Source organism: Psittacula echo (genome assembly GCF_963264785.1).
Source record: "Psittacula echo genome assembly, chromosome: 6".
Classification (NCBI taxonomy): domain Eukaryota; kingdom Metazoa; phylum Chordata; class Aves; order Psittaciformes; family Psittacidae; genus Psittacula; species Psittacula echo.
In genome coordinates, this window is record NC_137743.1 from 9,774,248 (window position 1) to 9,793,555 (window position 19,308).

The 19,308-nt window shown below is 41.5% G+C and overlaps 2 protein-coding genes across 2 annotated transcripts in view; one reads left to right on the plus strand and one right to left on the minus strand.

Moving 5' to 3' along the window:
• Positions 1 to 1,247, plus strand: part of DCLRE1A (DNA cross-link repair 1A) — a 29,799-nt gene extending 28,552 nt beyond the window's left edge. Inside the window, exon 13 of the transcript XR_013957109.1 lies at positions 1,224 to 1,247. The gene's annotated coding sequence lies outside the window, so the exon portion shown is untranslated. The remainder of the gene's footprint in view (positions 1 to 1,223) is intronic.
• On the minus strand, positions 1,220 to 16,156 carry PLEKHS1 (pleckstrin homology domain containing S1; the record flags this gene model as incomplete). The annotated part of the gene is made up of 13 exons (XM_080620284.1): positions 1,220 to 1,288; positions 2,077 to 2,212; positions 3,300 to 3,401; positions 3,633 to 3,842; positions 5,178 to 5,287; positions 5,824 to 5,934; positions 9,417 to 9,512; positions 10,209 to 10,316; positions 10,974 to 11,049; positions 12,297 to 12,431; positions 14,673 to 14,779; positions 14,885 to 14,976; positions 16,126 to 16,156. 13 exons carry the CDS (start codon positions 16,154 to 16,156, stop codon positions 1,220 to 1,222), a joined length of 1,383 nt encoding a protein of 460 aa, XP_080476410.1.
• Between the last annotated feature and the right edge of the window lie 3,152 nt (positions 16,157 to 19,308).

The window sequence follows — 19,308 nt, forward strand, 5'->3', positions numbered from 1 at the left end:
TCCCTTCAACCCAAACCATTCTGTGATTCTATAATAGATGTATGTAAATACACCTGCACACAAACACGTATGTACAAATGTGTACATATCCATATAGAAAACAGGTATGTGTTCTGCCTACACACCTCATCATGCCATGTTTCTGTAAGCAACAGAGGTCACTGTAGTATAGGACAAAGCTCCCTTTTGGCATCCACTTAAAGGCATCCCTGCAGGCAGGTCCATATCAAGCATCAACACCTTGTGGTGTGATATTAGCTGAAAATCACTGATGTTTCTAGGATAGCAATGGAAGCAAGATGTATTCACAAATAAATGTTTACAGGAAATGTCCTTGTTTGGGAAACAAATGAGCATTTGGTCTGGAAATGTTGCGGTACCAGTGACATCCCTATGGTATCTGGTGGCATCAGAACTCTTCCCGTGAGCTCTGTTTGCACTAAGATGAGTGCACATGCCTTTGTATGAGTAATTTCTCTCTCTGTTTTTCCCAGCTGTCTTTACCAGTAACACTTTCAAAGCGCAGGCCAGCCCTCCTCTCTCCCAAATCCATTCATTTATTCATCACTTAGGGCTTATTTTGGCTGCCAATGAACCCAAAGGTGCTCCAGACACATTCTTCTTCTCCAACCAGCTCTTTTTCCTGTCATCCCTTGAATGTATTTTCGTGGCTGTAACATAAGAGGGGCATAACACAAAAGGAGGCCCCACTGAATCACTGCACAGCACTTTATTTACCAGCCAACACTACAGCTCTCAGCTTGCTTTTGCCTTTCTGTAGCTATGGGGAAAGAAGAGAAAACATGGCTTTGTTCCAAATGGAGGTTGTTTCCACACCCCTAACTCATCAAGAGTTTGGTATAAACCAATGTAATTCAGTGTAAAGAGGTGAGAAGAGGCATGAACCAGCACTTACTACTGAAGTACAAAGTACACATAATGCAAAGGTTTCATAAATGATTTGACACTCAGGTTTTTTCATGTAACTCAGTTACATGCTAACATGAAATACAAGCCAAACACATAGCATCCATGTCACCAAAATAAGTTATTGGGACATAAAATGAAATCCACTTTCCAAGTTCTTTGTACTTCAGCAACGGAAGATGTCTGGCAGCTTTAGAAGATGGAGATTATCTCCATAGTCTATGTATCACATTCTTCTCCCTGATCTGTTCCCTTAAACTGTGGCACTTACTTAATCATTGAGGTCTTTTTTTCAGGAACATGAGCAGCCTTTAACATGGAAGATATCTGAATGTGGAATCCTACAAACAGTAAGTTTCACCTAAAAAAAGAGAGACATTTGATTAGCTTGTTACATCTGGTCAACATCTGTGCTACTACCTGAATTGTATTTTAACTAGTTGAATGAAAATGCCCTATTGAGACAGATGAGTGTTTTTTCATTGCTGAGACTGGCTTTCTTCTCTTTAGATGGCAACAGCATCTGATAACCTCAACTTTTTCAGCAAATTCAAATATGAATGAGTTCAGGTGTGGGTCAGAGAATCTGGATACTGAAATACGAGTCCAACCAAGAGGCACATGGGTATTAACATGTAGTAGCTCACAGTGGTGTTATGGCACCTCTTAGAAATCTCCCACACTCTTCAAAAAGGTGGTATCACACAAGGACATGTGTAGTGCTTGATAACCAACAGGAGGTAGGAGTCTAGGGCTCTGCCCTCAGTACTCAAAACCACTACAAGCAACAGCATCCACTGCAGACAATTGTTTATTTCCCAAAGTTTGCAAATCACAGGCCTCAGGCAAAAAAATACCAAGTAACTTTAATTTACTAATTGCTCAGTAGTATCTCTTGGGATTGCTCAGACTCCTTGAGATCAAGTCCTCAGACACAGCAGTGCTGACCCTGCACTCCCCAAATAGCCCAGGAATGAGTGATGCTACATCAGAATGATGCTAATGAGCTATTTGGTACTGAAGTTGTTCATGCCAAACTTAAATCAGAGTAAAGTGGTTTGATTGGAGCCACTAGAAATGCAAAAGGCAACTTCCTTTCTCGTTTGGCTTGATTCATTTGACTCTCACCTTCAGGATAGTCAAGCTTACCTCCTTTCTCATGGACCTGCTGATGAAGAAGTAAGCCTCCTCCACGTTCTGGGGTTGCAGATCATTCACAGCCACTATATGGTCTCCGTGGTTAAACAAACATCCCACTTGGTGAGGACCAGTCCACTGGGAGACACTAGGGCATTTGGAGAACAGACAATAAAGGAAATATATGGGATATCCAGTCACTAACAGAACGGCAATAGATGAACAGGACTGCGTTTATGGTACTGCCCTCTGGAAATAACACACAGGTTCAATGACTTTGCAACTTTTTGATCTGGTTCTAGCTGAAACCAAGCTGCTTCATCCATCCCAATAGCTTCTCCTAAAACAGCACATGACACTGATGCTGCAGCATGTTAACAAGTGAGACTGGTGCTAGCAAGTTCACCAGTGAAAGTCAGGGATTGCAGTCCAAAAGACTTGCTGTAGATGTTTTAGCCCCGTGTTTGCCTGAGATGGTTTCTGAAGTCATTCCAAAAGAACGAAATTAAAACTTATTAACGTGTTTTATCTATGATATAACTGCAAAAGATCCATTGCTGTCCTGATGGGACCTTTTTGAGACCTCACTTGGAGTACTGTGTACAGTTCTGGTGTCCTCAACATAAAAAGGACATGGAACTGTTGGAACAAGTCCAGAGGAGGGCCACGAGGATGATCAGGGGACTGGAGCACCTCCTGTATGAAGACAGGTTGAGAAAGTTGGGGCTGTTCAGCCTGGAGAAGAGAAGGCTGCGTGGAGACCTCATAGCAGCCTTCCAGTATCTGAAGGGGGGCTACAAGGATGCTGGGGAGGGACTCTTCATCAGGGACTGTAGTGACAGGACAAGGGGTAATGGGTTCAAACTTAAACGGGAAGTTTAGATTGGATATAAGGAAGAAATTCTTTACTGAGAGGGTGGTGAGGCACTGGAATGGGTTGCCCAGGGAGGTTGTGAATGCTCCATCCTTGGTGGTGGTCAAGGCCAGGTTGGACAGAGCCTTGGGTGACATGGTTTAGTGTGAGGTGTCCCTGCCCATGGCAGGGGGGGTTGGAGCTAGATAATCTTAAGGTCCTTTCCAACCCTAACTATTCTATGATTCTATGGAAATTCCAGTTTTTCTTTCCTGCTGGTCTCTGATAGACTCTCCTTCATGAAAAGCTATTTAGGATTAACTGACCTGACAGCCATTCATTCACATCTGACAGGCACCATCACAAGACATCCAGAACTCACCATATTTGTCCTGCTGCTTCAGTAAGCTTTAGGTAACTGTCAATATCAGCCAGGGGGACGAAAATATCCAACTTCTGCAGCTGGGTCTCATCTTTAATTTGACTGTGAGGGAAAACATCAGAGACCATAGAATCACAGGACATCTCAAGTTGGAAGGGATCCATAAGGATCATCAAGGCCAACTCCCTGCTCCTCACAGGACTAAATCATATGACTGAAAGTGTCATACAGATGCTCCTTGAACTCTGAAAGGCTTGACACGCTCTACCAGTACCTCAGCTGACACCCATGAACGTCTGTGTTCTCTGCAATGAAAATGGAGAAGACACTTACCTGAGCAGTATAGACAACTGAACCACTGACAGTGGTGATGAATTTTGCCTTCTCTGGAGGGCTGGCTGCTGGCTGGTGCTCTTTTCTGGGAATTTTAGGTCTCTGTTTGCTTCCAAGTCTCTTGGACATGTGCTGTTGTCTTGGTGCTTGGGAAGAGATGGGAGCCCATCATGTCCGCACATAAGCTGGCAACTCTCATCCAGCAACCTACTGAAGAGGCATGGTGATAAAAAATGAAGTGGTTTGACCATTCCAGGCACTCTTGCTGTGTTTGAAGCTGGATCAAATAGCCATCAGTGAAGCAAAGAATAACAAGTTCTTGTAGAATATCCAGTGAACAAAATTACAGCTAAATAAAATAAACAGTCCTTCTAAAAATGGACCATAAATCCCAAAATAAACCTTTTCAGTATTTAAAGACTATTTATTAAGCCTGAAAACATTCCAGCTAACAACATGCCTGGATAAAGAAACTGAGTGCAGAGTGTTGGCCTTGGCTGTACTGGCTTCTGAAGGGATTTAACACTGTCCCCTGGGAGATACAGGGGACATAACTCAGACGTGCTTGAACTCATTTTAGGTTTATTTGATGAGCCTTACAGTGCCTGGAGCCAGATCCCCTCCACACCCCAAAACAAGAGTGGGGTTCATAGCAAAAGCTGGTATATTTTGGTATATTTTAACTTGAATGGCATTGACTTGTGAGAGTTTTATAGTAATTCCCTCCAGGGGCTGCCAAAGACACAGACGAGCTTGAATAGATCTATTGGAATAGACTGTTTCCTGTGTCTGCATTTCCAATTGCCTCCCACTATGTGGCACAAGATCTGACTGTCAGTAGGTGGCAGGCTACAGCTAAAAGCTAACGACCAGTCTTCTGGGTCAGGAGGTACGGTTTTATGGTGAAGGCACGCGTCAGTGTACTGCGCTAGACCGTGGACGTTGTAAAGTTTCCTTGTGGCATTAATGCTGTGTTACAAAGTTCAGGTCTTTCTTTGTGACATGCCAGAACATTGTAGTCAGCATCAGACCTGCCCTTTGAAGAGAAACTGGAAGGAAGGAAGGAAACAGCTTACTCAGGATCACAGAACTTCTTACTGGGAAAGCTTGGAGCTTCTTCAGTAAATTTTTCCAGCTTTTCGCCATGTCTATCTTTCTCTTTTAACCACTAGATAATGCTGCTTGTTTGGAGAGTACCTGTCTGAAAGGTTATTGGGCCTTGGCTACAGTACCTGAGTGAGGTAGTGGGTTGTTATGTCATGAAAACCTAGGCAAAGTATGAGTCAACAAAAAGTGCTGCATTGTGTAGTCAGAGCACATCTGAATGCATGAGTTTGCAATGTGAGTTTCAATTTCACCTTGATGAGTTTGAGTTTCACTCTGGTATTGCCACAAGTTCTCAACTTTCTGAACCAAGACCAAAGAAGGATTCATTCAAACGAGATGCAGCCTCTAGATATTGTTATGTAAATACCACAGATGACAGCTCTATCTGTACCACTATGTCACTTTTAATTCGCAAACCTTAATGAAGTTGTTACTTACAGTGATTTCATTGGCATATAAATGTTCTCCTGTACTGGGTTCGTCTGCACTGCTTTCTCTTGCACATCAAATCCAGCTGTAGGGTCAGGCTTTGATACCTCAGTAGTCAACTGTTTAAAACACATAAGATAAGATATTAATATCATTGCTCTGCCTAGAGAGAAAATCTGAATTTCCTTGTTTGGTTCAGAGCTCATGTTGTTTAAACACATCAGCTAATATAGCTTGGCTGTACAGTCCTGGGAGAGAGGCTGTGACTTCTACAGTGTAGCTTCTCCTGATCACTAACTACATGGGAAGCCTGGAGGAATAAGCCTCCCACATTAGGGGCAAAATTTGTTTAAATTACCAGTATGATTTCTCCTGCTCCCTTGTTTCACAGTGAAATGTAGGTACCAAAATATTTTACAGTGCTTTTAAAGCACTGGTTTGTTTTATGCAGCTTTTCTACCAGAAGGCTCCTTTGAACGAGTCCAGGGTATTTTTTATTGTACAAATGAAATCTCTGTTGCCTTCTGCTTTATCTATGTATTTCTTTTGCCAGGTACTAGTGGCTTCTTATACAAGTTCCTCTTTGGCTCATTAAATGTCTTCTGTCTCCTTGGAGATGCTAACAAACCAACAGAAAAAACAACTGACAAACTACCTGTGCTAAAATATTGCTGGGAGTTTGGTAATAATCTTCTTCATCCTTTCTGATGTCTTCATCTGTATCTGACAACAGCAGATTTTCCTCACACTTTCCCAGAGTTTTATCCTGTTAAAAGAACGGGTTGCATTTAACAGGTTCAGTTATACCGCTTGTGTAAGATGTATTTTTTAATCTATATGGAGAAGTTATAGCATCAGCAAGCATCCACAGAAAACATGGACAAACGTTTCTCTTTGAAGTGAGATATGCTCAGAGCCAGTCTGGTTTAGAAACAGATTTCTGTATTTGTATTTTTGAGATCCACACTGTGCACAGACAAAACTGGCTACCGGTATTATTACATTAGTACTTCTCATAGATGGATTTGTGGTAACCAGGCAATTGAAATTGTTTGTGTGTTCACAACCTGTTGTTTTGTTTAAAAATCAAGTGAGTTAAACACTTCATGTATGAACCTGCAGGCATTTAAGGTCACTTGAGTTCTAAAGTCTTTGCACTAGGAAAAAAATCTGTGGAAAACCTAGAAGTGGTTCATGATGTATTCATCCTTTTTAAGCACCTTTTAACTGCTATCAAGTAAAGAATGAATTTGGGACTTCCTTGACTAATGAGAAGTCTAATTGCTCATACTTCTCCGTGAACTAGAACATACACTGGAGGGCTAGAGATCTGACACGAAATCCTTTGTGCCCTGAGTGATTCTGCTTTCATAGATACTTGAAATTCTAAGTTTGTGAAAATCTGGTAAATCAAGGAGAAATTAATCCCTCTACCACATTTACCTTTCTAAGTCACAAAGATAAATGATTCATTTTCATATCTCCTGGTTGACTTCACTGTAGCAGAGACTATGGTAATTAGTATTTAGCTGCCTCCCAATGCAATTCTTCACGCCATGTTTGTGATGCAACCCCTTTTTATCTCTTCACTTACATTCCTGGTTTCCATGGTGATCGCTTTAATAATTGCTAAATATGCCACAGAATATATTACTGTTTTCAAGGTAAATGAAACTAATTACTCTCTTACATGTAAAGAGAGGAAACTGGCATTGAATAGATATTAAAGATTATGAATGTATTTTTGTTCCTTGTTGGTATAAACAACATACAAAGCAACTCATGCAGTAGGAGTCAGAACAAACCTGCAAAATCCTTCAAGAAGTGCATAACAAAACCACAGCAGGAGCAAAGCTGGCTCTGTATCATGATCCAAAGTCATGAATGAGTTTCCTAGTGGCTTTTCAGGGGCTTTGGAGCAATCAAACAAGTAAACACTTGAGAAGAAGGGGGAAGAGGAGGTGATTTTATGAAGTCTTGAGATCGTCCAGCTCCTAGGAGATCTCAGAGAGCTGACAGCACTCATCAGCTTCCAAAACTGAGCCTTCAATCATGAACAGTGGCTACCTTGTGCTAAATGCTTAGTGTTTCTCCTTGGCACCATTGCAGATTATAGGGACAGTGGGTAGGAGAAGGTTAAGCTGCAGCAGCACTGCATTGCCACGAAGCAGTTTGTGGACATCCCTGTCCCTCCAGGTGTTTTACCACCAGAGAAGTGCAGTTAACCTCAGCTATTATCAATTGAATAGCTATACAAGATCTTTATGCCTCTGTTGAACCATGATGTGGATTTACATTAGAGAGAAAGTAGACTATGGAGAAAATTTGCTATAGCACAAGATGGATATGATACCTGGATAACAACTGAGTAATTGTTAGTTATAGGCTCCTCAGGGAAAGTTACGTGTTGCACTTGAGCAGAGGAACTTACCAAAATCTCTGTCTGTGTCTAACAGATCCTGACAAGGATGCCTAGCTGCCTTCAACACAGTAATGAGCAGTGTAGGGTGATGCAAGTCAGGGCTCCTTACTTTGGTGTATTTCAGGTATTTAAAACTGCATATCAAAATAGCTGATACTAAATTGCTGACTCACATTTGGTTTGGTAGCTCCAAAAAGTGAATTGAAAGGGAGCCAGGTCCCCAGATCTCTGCAGGGTCTTTGCCTGTGTGACTAGACTTGGCTGACATTGAAAGGCCTGTGTGTGCATGAGTAATGGCTACTGAACAAGATCTGGGCCTGGATGAGGGAACCACCAGTAAAAAGCAAAACCCATCAGATGCTAGAAATGTGGAGTCATACTTCTGAAAGGAAGTAAATACAAGGGATTAATCTGGAAGTCAGCTGTCTAGACATCACGGAGCAGAGAATAGATCTGGAGATGTTAGCAGATGCTGAACTTATGAGGCAACTGAAGTATTCTTATTGAATGAACAAACATTTTTGTTTCTTGTTAGCTGCATGGCGAGGTCAGTTATTTTCACACATGCTGAAACAGAAATACGAGCTTCCTGCTATTGCCTCTGCTTCAGGCTAAAAAGGTAAAATACAGATTCCTTGTATTTTAACCCTCATGGTCAGTCTGTCTTGTGTCTAGACAGCTGCGTATAATACGTATAATACACGCTCTCTGAGGCATCATAAGTATGAGGAGAATTAACGAATCAGACAGAAAAGGCATGCATAAGGAAGAGACAGAAAGACAGCCTTGGTCTGCATCCAGAGGAGCAGTAGTTAGAGTCAGACTAAGGGTTAACTCAATGCATTTCAGAGCTCAGACTCACAGTTGAATTATTGCAGCTTCATAAAGTACTGTGTATCAGCTTAGCTTTGCTAACAGCCCATGGCATTCCAATGTCATTTCAACTATTTTCACTTCTTTACACTAAATTTAGCTGTATTATCTCATACGTGCTGCCAGCCCATATACATGGATGGTGATTGCAGCATGTGAGTTACCACACTGTTAGCTATGACAGTAGAAATTCTCTAGATCATAGCCCAATACATAAATTGCCAATAAATATCTGGGTTTAAATTCGGCTGCCAAACTGCATACTGGTGTGGTAGAGCCTTGGTTGCATCTTCTGTTCTGTTGACTGTGCTGCGAAGGAAGAGGAAGGGTGAAAACCACCTGATTGCTGGAGGAGTTTGCTCAGGGAACACAGGTCAGAACGTTCAGCCAATAATACATGGTAAATTCATAATAATAATAAAATTCATAATAATAATAAATAAATAAAATAATAATAATAAAAATAAATAAATAAATAAAAATAATAATAATAAAATTCACCACTGTATCTTTTTGGATCATCCCTGTCAGATATGGAAGCTAAATTACCTGAAGTCATACTAATGCTGACAGAAGGTCAGCCCTGAGGTGTGCCTTGATTTAACAAATGTGTGTTCTGTAGTTCAGCAGTTCAGTTTGATTGATTGAATTGCTACTGGCAGAGGCTGCAGAAAGAAAGCATTTAGGAAGACTGTGGCACAGATGAGAAATGCGATGGGAGGAGCAAATCCTCAAGGAGAGCAACCTGAGACTTTTTAAACAAGTTCGTAGAAAGTTATTTTCAGTGCTAAACAAGACAACAGGCAAAATAATTAGGAACCTTTCATAGTGAAAACCAATTCAGTGTGCTGGGAAAGTATCATCTATAGTTACAGATAGTCATGCGAGACAAGAGCCAACAGTCACTTCTACCGATTGAGTAAGTAAAGAGCTGTTTGATTTGTTCTGCTCACCAGACTTCGAAGAATTCCTCTTGGTGAGTCACACTGAGCCTGATGAGGGCCAGGATCTGAGTTAGGCCTGTTCTTGTCTTCTGAGGAACCATTCTCCTATATACAAAAGGAAAGAAGTTGACTCCTAAAAGTACGCTGGAGGTGCTTCACCTGCACTCAGCTTCCTCTAGCTAGGCCATGTGCATACAGCTTTGTGACTAGAGAAAACCAACAATTCCTTGGCTGCTATTCAGCCTGTCACCAGAGGATGAGGACTGCAATTGCTTTGGGATAGAAGCAATGCTTTCTTTCCTGTCTATTTAAATATTGAGGGGGAAGATCTGATCTGGAAGGCACAAAGAAACTGAATCTGAACTCCCCTCTAAGTGTTACAGCCTGAGAGAGACAGAGAAAAGCACAGTCACAAAACAGGAGGAATGTGGCTAGCAGCTGCCAAAACAATCATCACACAGCTTTGCCAAGTCATGTCAAAGCGAATCTTCAGGGGCTTGTTTCATGCCTGCTAATCTTTGCCAGTCACTTGAGACAGCGAGCGAGTATCATTTCTCATTGCCATCAACACCTGCCTTTACTTACATGCAGACTTCCCTCAAAAGTCTTTCCTTTCTGGGCACTTTCTGACGTTATCATCTAGCTCCTACTCAGGAACCTCACCAGAGAGCAGAACAGACCACCTGGGCACCCACGGCACAAGCTCTGAAGAACTTGTGGTGGAAAAAGTCAACTACACAAATCAAATATCACAGTCACCCCTCAGAACAAGCTCATTATAAGCATGGCTCATCTGTTTACCTTCTGGTAGCTCTGCCTTTCTAGGAAAGTGGTTGTATCTATAGAATTTAAGAACAGTGGCAAAGAGGAAGGCCGGCTTCTGACTTCTGAATTTGGAAGATCTTGGCTCTAGAAGTAAGATAACAGCAGTGTAAAAAGACAGGTACCTGTTGGGCATGGGCTACAATACACCAATGCATCCCACTAGTCCAAATCTTTACTTTAATGGCTCAGAGAGGTTGTCTACATGACATTTTTAAGTCAATAGATTTGCTCTGCTTGCACTTTGAGCTGACTGAAAGCTGCAGGGATGTACGTAGCTTCATGCTGAGTCTGAATAGTAGGCCTGGCTGTCTGACAAGGTGAAGAAACTTGAGGCTGAGCTTGAACTAATAATAGGGCTTCAGCTGGTTCATAACACAGGCAGAGTAGATGTGGGTTGGTTTGTAAAACAGCACATAAATATAACTGAAAAGCATGCAGTAAGAGTAGCAACACAGGCTTGCATTCTGACTCATCAAGGTGCAATTCACTGTAGCATAATGTCAATCATCTCCTAATTTCCGTGTAGCTTACTCTTCAAAGAGATTCTTTCAATGTAAAATCAATCCCAGCACAGACAGAGTGTGCAGCACCTGCTTAATGCATAAAACCAGGGTACAGGATTTATATGGAAAATGAATTTCTGATTAAGCAAGGCAAGCGCCAACTTGCAAAGCCAAAATCAGGTTTCGAATGACATTACAAACTTCTTTCCTTCTAAAATCAAGTGCAGAAACATGTCACCTGAGGGCAGCATCCACCTTTTTTGGCCTCCTTGCAGATTGAAGATATCACAGTGACCCAGTCCTCCGTCTCCTGCCTGTAGTTTGGAACAATAGAAGTGAAAACCTATTCACAGGTAAAACACAAGGAAAGCTCATTTGCCTACCTACTTCTTCCTATGGGGCCGAAAACAATGCTTCCAGAAATCAATGGGGAAAATGTGTACTTTCCTTTCAAAAGAGAGTGCTGGGCTTGACCTCAGAGAGATGCAGCTAAAAGGTATTCGGAAGGGAATAGTGTGTGTGTGTGCAAGAGACATGGAGATGGAAAGAGATGGGGAGGTGGGATGGTGCTTTCTGCTTCATTTTCTGTGTGTAATGCTGCTCTGTTGAGTCCTGCCTTAAACACAGCTAGCAAGGCTTGGGAACGCATTTGGGCTAGCAGAATGAGAAACATGCCATGAAAGAACCCCGGAAGCCCTGTTTCATGCTTGTGGTGGATTTAGCTGGATTAATTCCAGACCACTTCCCAACAATCATGGGCTGTAAGAGCAATGCCCTGGGGGAAAGCATGAGGTGGCACGCTTAAGTGGCACACAAGTATGTGTTTGTCTTCTGCGTTTATCGGCATTTCACACATCAGCTGCTCTTCTGCATGAAGGCAGAAAAACCCCTGACACACCTGTGGCTGGGAAACTGAAGAGGAAAAGCAGGAAGCAGCAGCAGAGGAGTCCTGTGCCAAATGTCCTCCATCACCTAACTGAGCTTTGACTGATCACCTCGACAGCAGCAGTTTCTGCCCTTGCTGAGGAATGGATTGCAGCCTGGTAAAGCAGGGAGCACACCATCCCGCTGCAGTAAAGGCCCCAGGCATTCCTCTTACGATCTGTTTTCACTTGGGAGAATTTTCCAGTGATTTATCCATAAGGCGCAGAAGCTTTCCTAACTCTCAGCAGCCACTGAGTGAGAAGACAAAGCTCTCTGCTCTTCCTTGACCCTTAATAGTACAGTTTGACATGGCACTGCCACACTGATGTGCTGCTGCCATCCCCATTCCCAGCCATGTGCTCCTGCTAATTCCTTGTGTTGGACATTGTAAGTGTGGATGCAGGGAAGGTTAGCTCACCTACCTGAACCAGCAAAACATTAACCCAGCCATGAGGGGAAAATGATACAGGAAAGAGCAGTTTTCCATAGAATCAACCATTGATCAACCATCCCAGAGCTGAGACACAAGAAGGGATGGAAGCAGCTGGGAAGGAGCTGGACCTTGCCTTGGGGCAGTGGCTTAGTATTACATTATCTTAACTGTAATGTCTGTATCTACACATCTTTCTATGCCTACCTGCTGCTCCCAATGAGGTAGTAACACCTGTTTCCAGTGCTGATGGATATCACCTGCTCAGGAAGGCATTTAAACATCTTCCTCACCATCTCCATCATTTCGGATTTGCTGATGCCAACTTCAATATTTATGATTCTGTTAAGAGAACCATATGGAACATCCTATATAACTATACATACATAGATAAAAACATACACACACATATGTGTGTATGTGTGTATATTACTCTAAGCACAGCACAATATGATGAGTTCTGCACGGGAAAAGGTAAACAAAGAAACATCCTTAAGATAATAAGCACACACAATCAAAAGACATCGTCTTTCAGTGAACTTCCAAGCAAAAAGAATAAAATTGACTTTAGCAAAGACTTGTGTCCAGATTTTGGATCTAAAAAAGGGGCTGTTGGTCTAACACAGTCTTGAAAAGAAATGATAGTAAGAAAAACTCCTGGCAGATGTCTTTGAACCACTGCAGAACAATACATTTGATTTGAAATGAATTGTGTATTAACCATGTTTCAATGGAGGGGAAGAGCAACAGTGTTCCTCTTAATGGATCCTTAAATGTAAGCACTACTTCCATTAACTCCCAAGAAGTTAAATGAGTAAAAATAACAACAACAATGCTGATGGTAATAATGTAACCACATCCCACTGAGCAAGTTGGAATTTCTTTGAAAACTTCACAATGTAAATCCTTTTAATGGAAAAAGCACAATAGCAATGGGAGTACAGTGACCTCCATGCCTAACAATTCCAGAAGCCTGGAATATTAAGCTCCAGGTCTAACTGGTAAAATCTTTAACGTTACATTTCCCTTTACATTTACTGTTTCCTTTCCAAGTATCTCATACCATATGTAACATGGTGAAGGGTGCTATTACAAGACCAATGACACCCAGCCTTGCTGCAGTGCACACAGTGCTGAGAGGAATGAATGTTTGGTTGATACGCTGGAGGGAAGGGATGCCATCCAGAGGGACCTTGACACACTTGTGAGGTGGGCTGATGCCAACCTTATGAAGTTTAACCATGCCAAGTGCAAGGTCCTACACCTGGGTTGGAGCAATCCCAGGCACAGCTACAGGTTGGGCAGAGAAGAGATTCAGAGCAGCCCTGCGGAGAAGGACTTGGGGGTGTTGGTCAGTGAGAAAATGAACATGAGCCGGCTTCAGTGTGCGCTCGCAGCCCAGAAAGCAACCGTATCCTGGGCTGCATCAAAAGGAGTGTGACCAGCAGGATGAAGGAGGTGATCCTGCCCCTCTACTCTGCTCTCGTGAGACCTCACTTGGAGTATTGTGTGCAGTTCTGGTGTCCTCAACATAAAAAGGACATGGAACTGTTGGAACAAGTCCAGAGGAGGGCCACAAGGATGATCGGGGGCTGGAGCACCTCCCTTATGGAGACAGGCTGAGAAAGTTGGGGCTGTTCAGCCTGGAGAAGAGAAGGCTGCGTGGAGACCTCATAGCAGCCTTCCAGTATCTGAAGGGGGGCTACAAGGATGCTGGGGATGGACTCTTCATCAGGGACTGTAGTGACAGGACAAGGGGTAACGGGTTAAAACTTAAACAGGGGAAGTTTAGATTGGATCTAAGGAAGAAGTTCTTTACTGAGAGGGTGGTGAGGCACTGGAATGGGTTGCCCAGGGAAGCTGTGAATGCTCCATCCCTGGCAGTGTTTAAGGCCAGGTTGGACAGAGCCTTGGGTGACATGGTTTAGTGTGAAGTGTCCCTGCCCATGGCAGCGGGTTTGGAACTGGATGATCTTAAGGTCCTTTCCAACCCTAACTATTCTATGATTCTATGATTCTAAATTTCTAACCCAAACAGGCAAAGCAGAGCAATTTTTTGGTGGGGTAAGAGAAGCCAGCATCAGCCCAAAGAGCTACGTGAAAGCTAGGAGACCTCTGCATAACTTGCAAAGTACTTTGTAAGGCCATAAGGTTTTATATATATGTGTGTGTGTTTATGTGTATAAATATATATATATGTGGGTTGTGCACCCCAGTTCAGAGTGGCATAGCCCATCCTTACTTGCATGTGAGCGCATAACACTATCCTCACAGGAGATAAAATATCTTTTGTTATAGGAATCCTTTGGGATCACAGAGTCAGGATGTCTGGTTTGCACATACCACATCACCACAATCACTCACACAAATGTATCATACTTCATCAAAGCAATCTATGAATATTTACTTCTATATATGCCATACACTGTAAGTTGCACCCAAAGCCTACAAAAGCCAAAAGGACACTCTTCTGGACTTCAGTGGGATTTGGATCAATAACCTCAATCCGCAACAAGTGTCTGTACAATCAATGCCCATTTAAGAGTGTTGATACATAAAAAAGTGATGCATTTAGTTACATACTGATCAACAGCTATGGAGCCTTTTATGTTCTGGCCTTTCAGATACTTCAGGATGTAATTGCCCTTGCTGGATTTGGACAAGATGAAAAAACGCCTTTTCCAGGAATGCTGCCGAAGAGAAAGTAATTTGTGTCTCATTAGATTCCAGGATAGCAAAAATAACAGATGCTTGCTGAGAGATTGCTGGAATATGACTAATCTGTGCTAGCTTACCTGTGAGCTGAAAAGCTGAAGAGGTGGTGATTTGATAAGGAATCCGTGCTTGCACACTCCACCTTCAGGGCAAAACGTATTTGGAGTTCTCACTAATCAAAGGGAAATGAACAGCACCATTACTTTTTTTATTGGCAATTAACCTCTTACAAAGACCTGGAAATTGTTGCTAAGCACTGGGCTTCTGTCCTTAAATGCACATAAATTACATTACAATTAGAGAAGACAAACAGAAATCAAGGCTATAAAATATAAGGCCAGACCATGCTTCCCTGATGTCAACATTACTGCTGGCCACTGTCCCAGACTGTAAACAAATGATAGTGACAATGTAGGGAAGATATCATGGAAGGTATCATGAGCCTCTGTCTTATTTAACTAGTCTCACTTAACTTCTGGTCAGGGATCTGAAAGACAGTAAGCAGCCCCTAATGAAATCTGTAGATGGCATTCACTTTGGATAGGTTGCAGACAGAGCTAAGGATAGATCATCTTACACTGTGAATCATGTTGTGACAACAGGAAAAGTCTTTAAAAGTAAAACATGAGGGGGGATGGGAAATGCTTGAATGTATTCATGTGTGCTCTGTAGGAGCTGTAGTTTAGGATTCATGTTTTCCAATCACTGATCAAAATCTCACTTTTATCAATGCACCTTAACTTCCAATGAAAGGATTGGCGGTATCATTCCATTTTTTTAAGCTATAAACCACGTATGGGAAATTCAGATTTTTGAAGAATCCAGTGCCAGAAAGGCACAGAGACAACCTCATTTTAGATCTTTCAGTAAAAGAAGATACATAATATAGATAAGTTCTAGGGAATATAACATGACCAAACTTTGTGATGGTGCAAGAAACACTTGGTTCTGAAATCCCATTTACTACTGACTTCAGTGGAGGTTAAGGCTTCATCACCAGTGCCTTGGAGATACTGAGTGTACCTTCCAGTTACCAGTTAATGTGATAGGGACAATAGAAACTTCCGCTATAAAGGGAAATGCTGCATTTAGGCCAGATCCTTTAAGGGAGGAAGCAGAGGGCAGAATTAATACACAGTGTAAGTTCAGGTGAGATCTCCATATTTTCAGTATGCTGTTTTCATCTGTTTTTCACCTACTGTTTACTACAAAATCCTTGGCAGGCAGAGGGCAAAGAGAATGGTACCATATACTGATAAGAACGGACTGAAAACTGATTCAACCTTACTACTGACAAACCTTAGTAAACAGCATTTTGTACCTGCAGAATTTCTTTTGGCTGTAGAAGCCATCCTGGTTGTTTCTTCCACCCAGATAGTAAGCAGAACAAGAACATTGAAGCTAATTCCTTTGGCTTTACTTGCTGCTGAGCAGCACTTCACTGCACGCACGGTTGCCTAAGAAAATAACAAATATCTCACAAGCGGGTGTTTTTTTCATAGTGATGATTAAACTATGTAAAATAAGCACAGAAAATCTATAATAGACTATATAAATAATATAAATTATATAAATAATGAATAAACTATATAATCTATAATAATTATATAAATAATTTCATATAAGCATAATACATCATAGTATTTTATATTACAAAGTAAATTATACCTTTTATGCTCCAATGTTATATTCACTTTGTTACAATATAATTATAAAATTACAAATAATAAGACATTATAAATTTCTATAGGCCAAAGAGATGGTTTGCCCAGGACATGGTGTGACCTGTCAGTTGAACCTCATTTTGCCCCTTCCTCTGCACTAGATGGAACACCTATAACCTGGGAATATCGCATCCCATTTATGTTGCTGACACTGCCTTAGCAGTGTGATCAGCCCTGTATAAAATAAGCACAGCTTGGCCTAAAGAACAGAAAACCTATTCAGAAAATCTAGTCAAAATACCATGGTAATTATAGTAATTTGCAAGTCTGTAGCAGTCTTAATGCAATGCCCTCAGAGTAATTTATAACCAGTGATGAAATAAACTTCACAGCTTTCAAAGAGGTGGATTAATATTGTGATTTTTCAGAGAGGTGAACAGAAAGTATCTGGTTTTATTTACATCAATTTAGTTTTGCAGTGTCTTCTCCAGTATTACCAGGGAAATGGGAATCTCACTGTAAACCTGAGAAGATAAATAACCTGCTTATTGGCACAGCCAGGCCATGGCAGAGATGGGAACAGAGGCTGGCAGAGAGGCAGAAAGCACTGATGTCTTTCCATGGATTTCTCCAAAGTTTTGTTAAATCACCCTTTAACAAAACATGCAGGCAGTGGTCTTGGGATTTGGTAAGTGCTCTAGAGACGAAGCATTTCGAAGGTAAATGGTGAGTTTGGTTAATAGGCTTCCATTGGGATTTTTGTTGGAGCTAATTTGCCTTTTGGTATTTTCCTTTGAGAAGAACACTGGGTGTCAGGATAAGAGAGCCAGACCTCCAAAGCACTGCTATTTCTTTGCAATGCATTTGTGAGCTCTGCGCTCCTTCCCATCAACTGCACACACACCACTACATTTTGCACACTGTAGAGCTTTTTATTATCTCACAATTACTTCTTTCTTCATCTAAAATCAGATCTAGTTTCTCTCATATACTTACATCTCCAATGTGTAACAGCATGTCTGTTCGTAACATCATTTAGGAAACTTAACTCGAGTTTGTATTTGCCTTACCCCGAAGTTCTCATTTATTGCAAAATCAAATCCTTTCCTGTTAGTAACTCGGTTTGAAGTTGTTTGTTAGCTGCAATGAGGTTACAATCTCCAGCATGCAGAGCCTCTTCTGGGAAAATGTGAAGGGTTATAAGTGCTGTTCTCTTGTCCTCTGCTGAGCTCCCTGGCTGGACTGAGAGATCTAAGGGGTTTCTTTTGTTTCCGTTTATTCAGTGATTGCCTCCATGGTGCCAGAAGTAAAGACGGTACAGTCAGGAGTGGTGGTCAGAAAGGGCTGGCTATTTTCTGGCCTCACTCATCTGACATGGACCTGATTACACAGAAATTTCTACCTCTGACACATAACTAAAGCTATAGACTTCCTCATCTCATCAGGCAATACCATGCTGTAGATGAGAATGACGCACTGCAAACTTAGGTCCACTGCAGATCTCTGCATGACATTTCTGCCTGTATTCTTTTGTGGGGTTTTGGTTTGGTGGTTTTTAGGGAAACCTTTGTGATTTTGCCTTTTAGGGAGAAACATCTGTTGTACAAATTTACTGCTAGGGTCTTCATCTCTTTCCTCCCCCCCAACAAAAAGAACAAAAAAGCGACTTCCAAACCTAAAAATAACTGCACACCAAGTCAGACTGTTAGTGTCAACAGTAGGGTTGCAATGAAAGACAATGTAATACTCGTTCCTACATGACCAAGAGAGTCACTGTGACAGGCAAATGAAGGAATTTCAATGTTCCTATGATAGGAACAAAGTCTCTTCTAGGTCTCAGCAAAAGTAAAGACTTACAGGGAGAAAGACAGAAACCCATGAGGTTACAGCTGTGCTATCTCACTGCATTTTGGGAACAAGTTTTTAGTTGTTGCATTTAATTGTCTTTTCAATGGAAAGCAACATTTTAAACAGCTTATGCCTAAATCAGAATAGACAACACCAATTCTATGACTATTCCCCCTCACATTTTTGTGTGCTTGACATTAGGAGATTGGATCATTTTCAACCTTTTGAAATGTAATGAGGCACTTCAGTTAAAATGCAAATAAGATGCTTCAAATTATTCAGATGTAGGCTATTATAAAGCTTCCAAAATATAATACCAAGATAAGGAAAATAAACTGTGGTAATACTTACAGGTAAAATATCTTTATGGAGCAGAAGGTCTTAGAGAAATACACCTTTAAAGCATTTCCAAATTCCTTGTATTGCCTCCTGGAGCAAAGCACGGTGTGTCCTTGCCCTGCATTGTGCCAGCCTTCTTATAGTCCATGTGCAAATATAAACACCCTGAAATTTGACCCACACGGAAATTTCTGCCATTGCCATGGGAAGCAAATTAAAGGCTGTTCTGAAAGGGGAAATCCAAAAGATTAATATTCACTTAGAAGCAATGACAAAATACGGACATTTGAGGCAGCTATAAACGTCGCCCATGCAGAAAAAAAACCTGGAGACAGCTTGTATTTGCTGTTTCAGCTTTCTCAAGTCCCTTCATTTCCCCTGAGCTTATCTAAAACATAGTATCTACCCATGATTGAAAGATACAGCAACAGTAAGAACCCTAAAAGATCATAAAGTACAATAAAATGTAACCAAGTTCAGATTTAAAGAACATAATTTACTGAACCACACAACAGTGAAGCTACTTCTTATGCTACTTACACAACTGTAAAGGCACTTTATGCTTGGTGCAAGATTAAGTGCTGGTAGATCAGGATATTTCCTTTAAAGCATTTTCATCTTTCACTTTTTTCATGGCTTACCCACTGTAAACC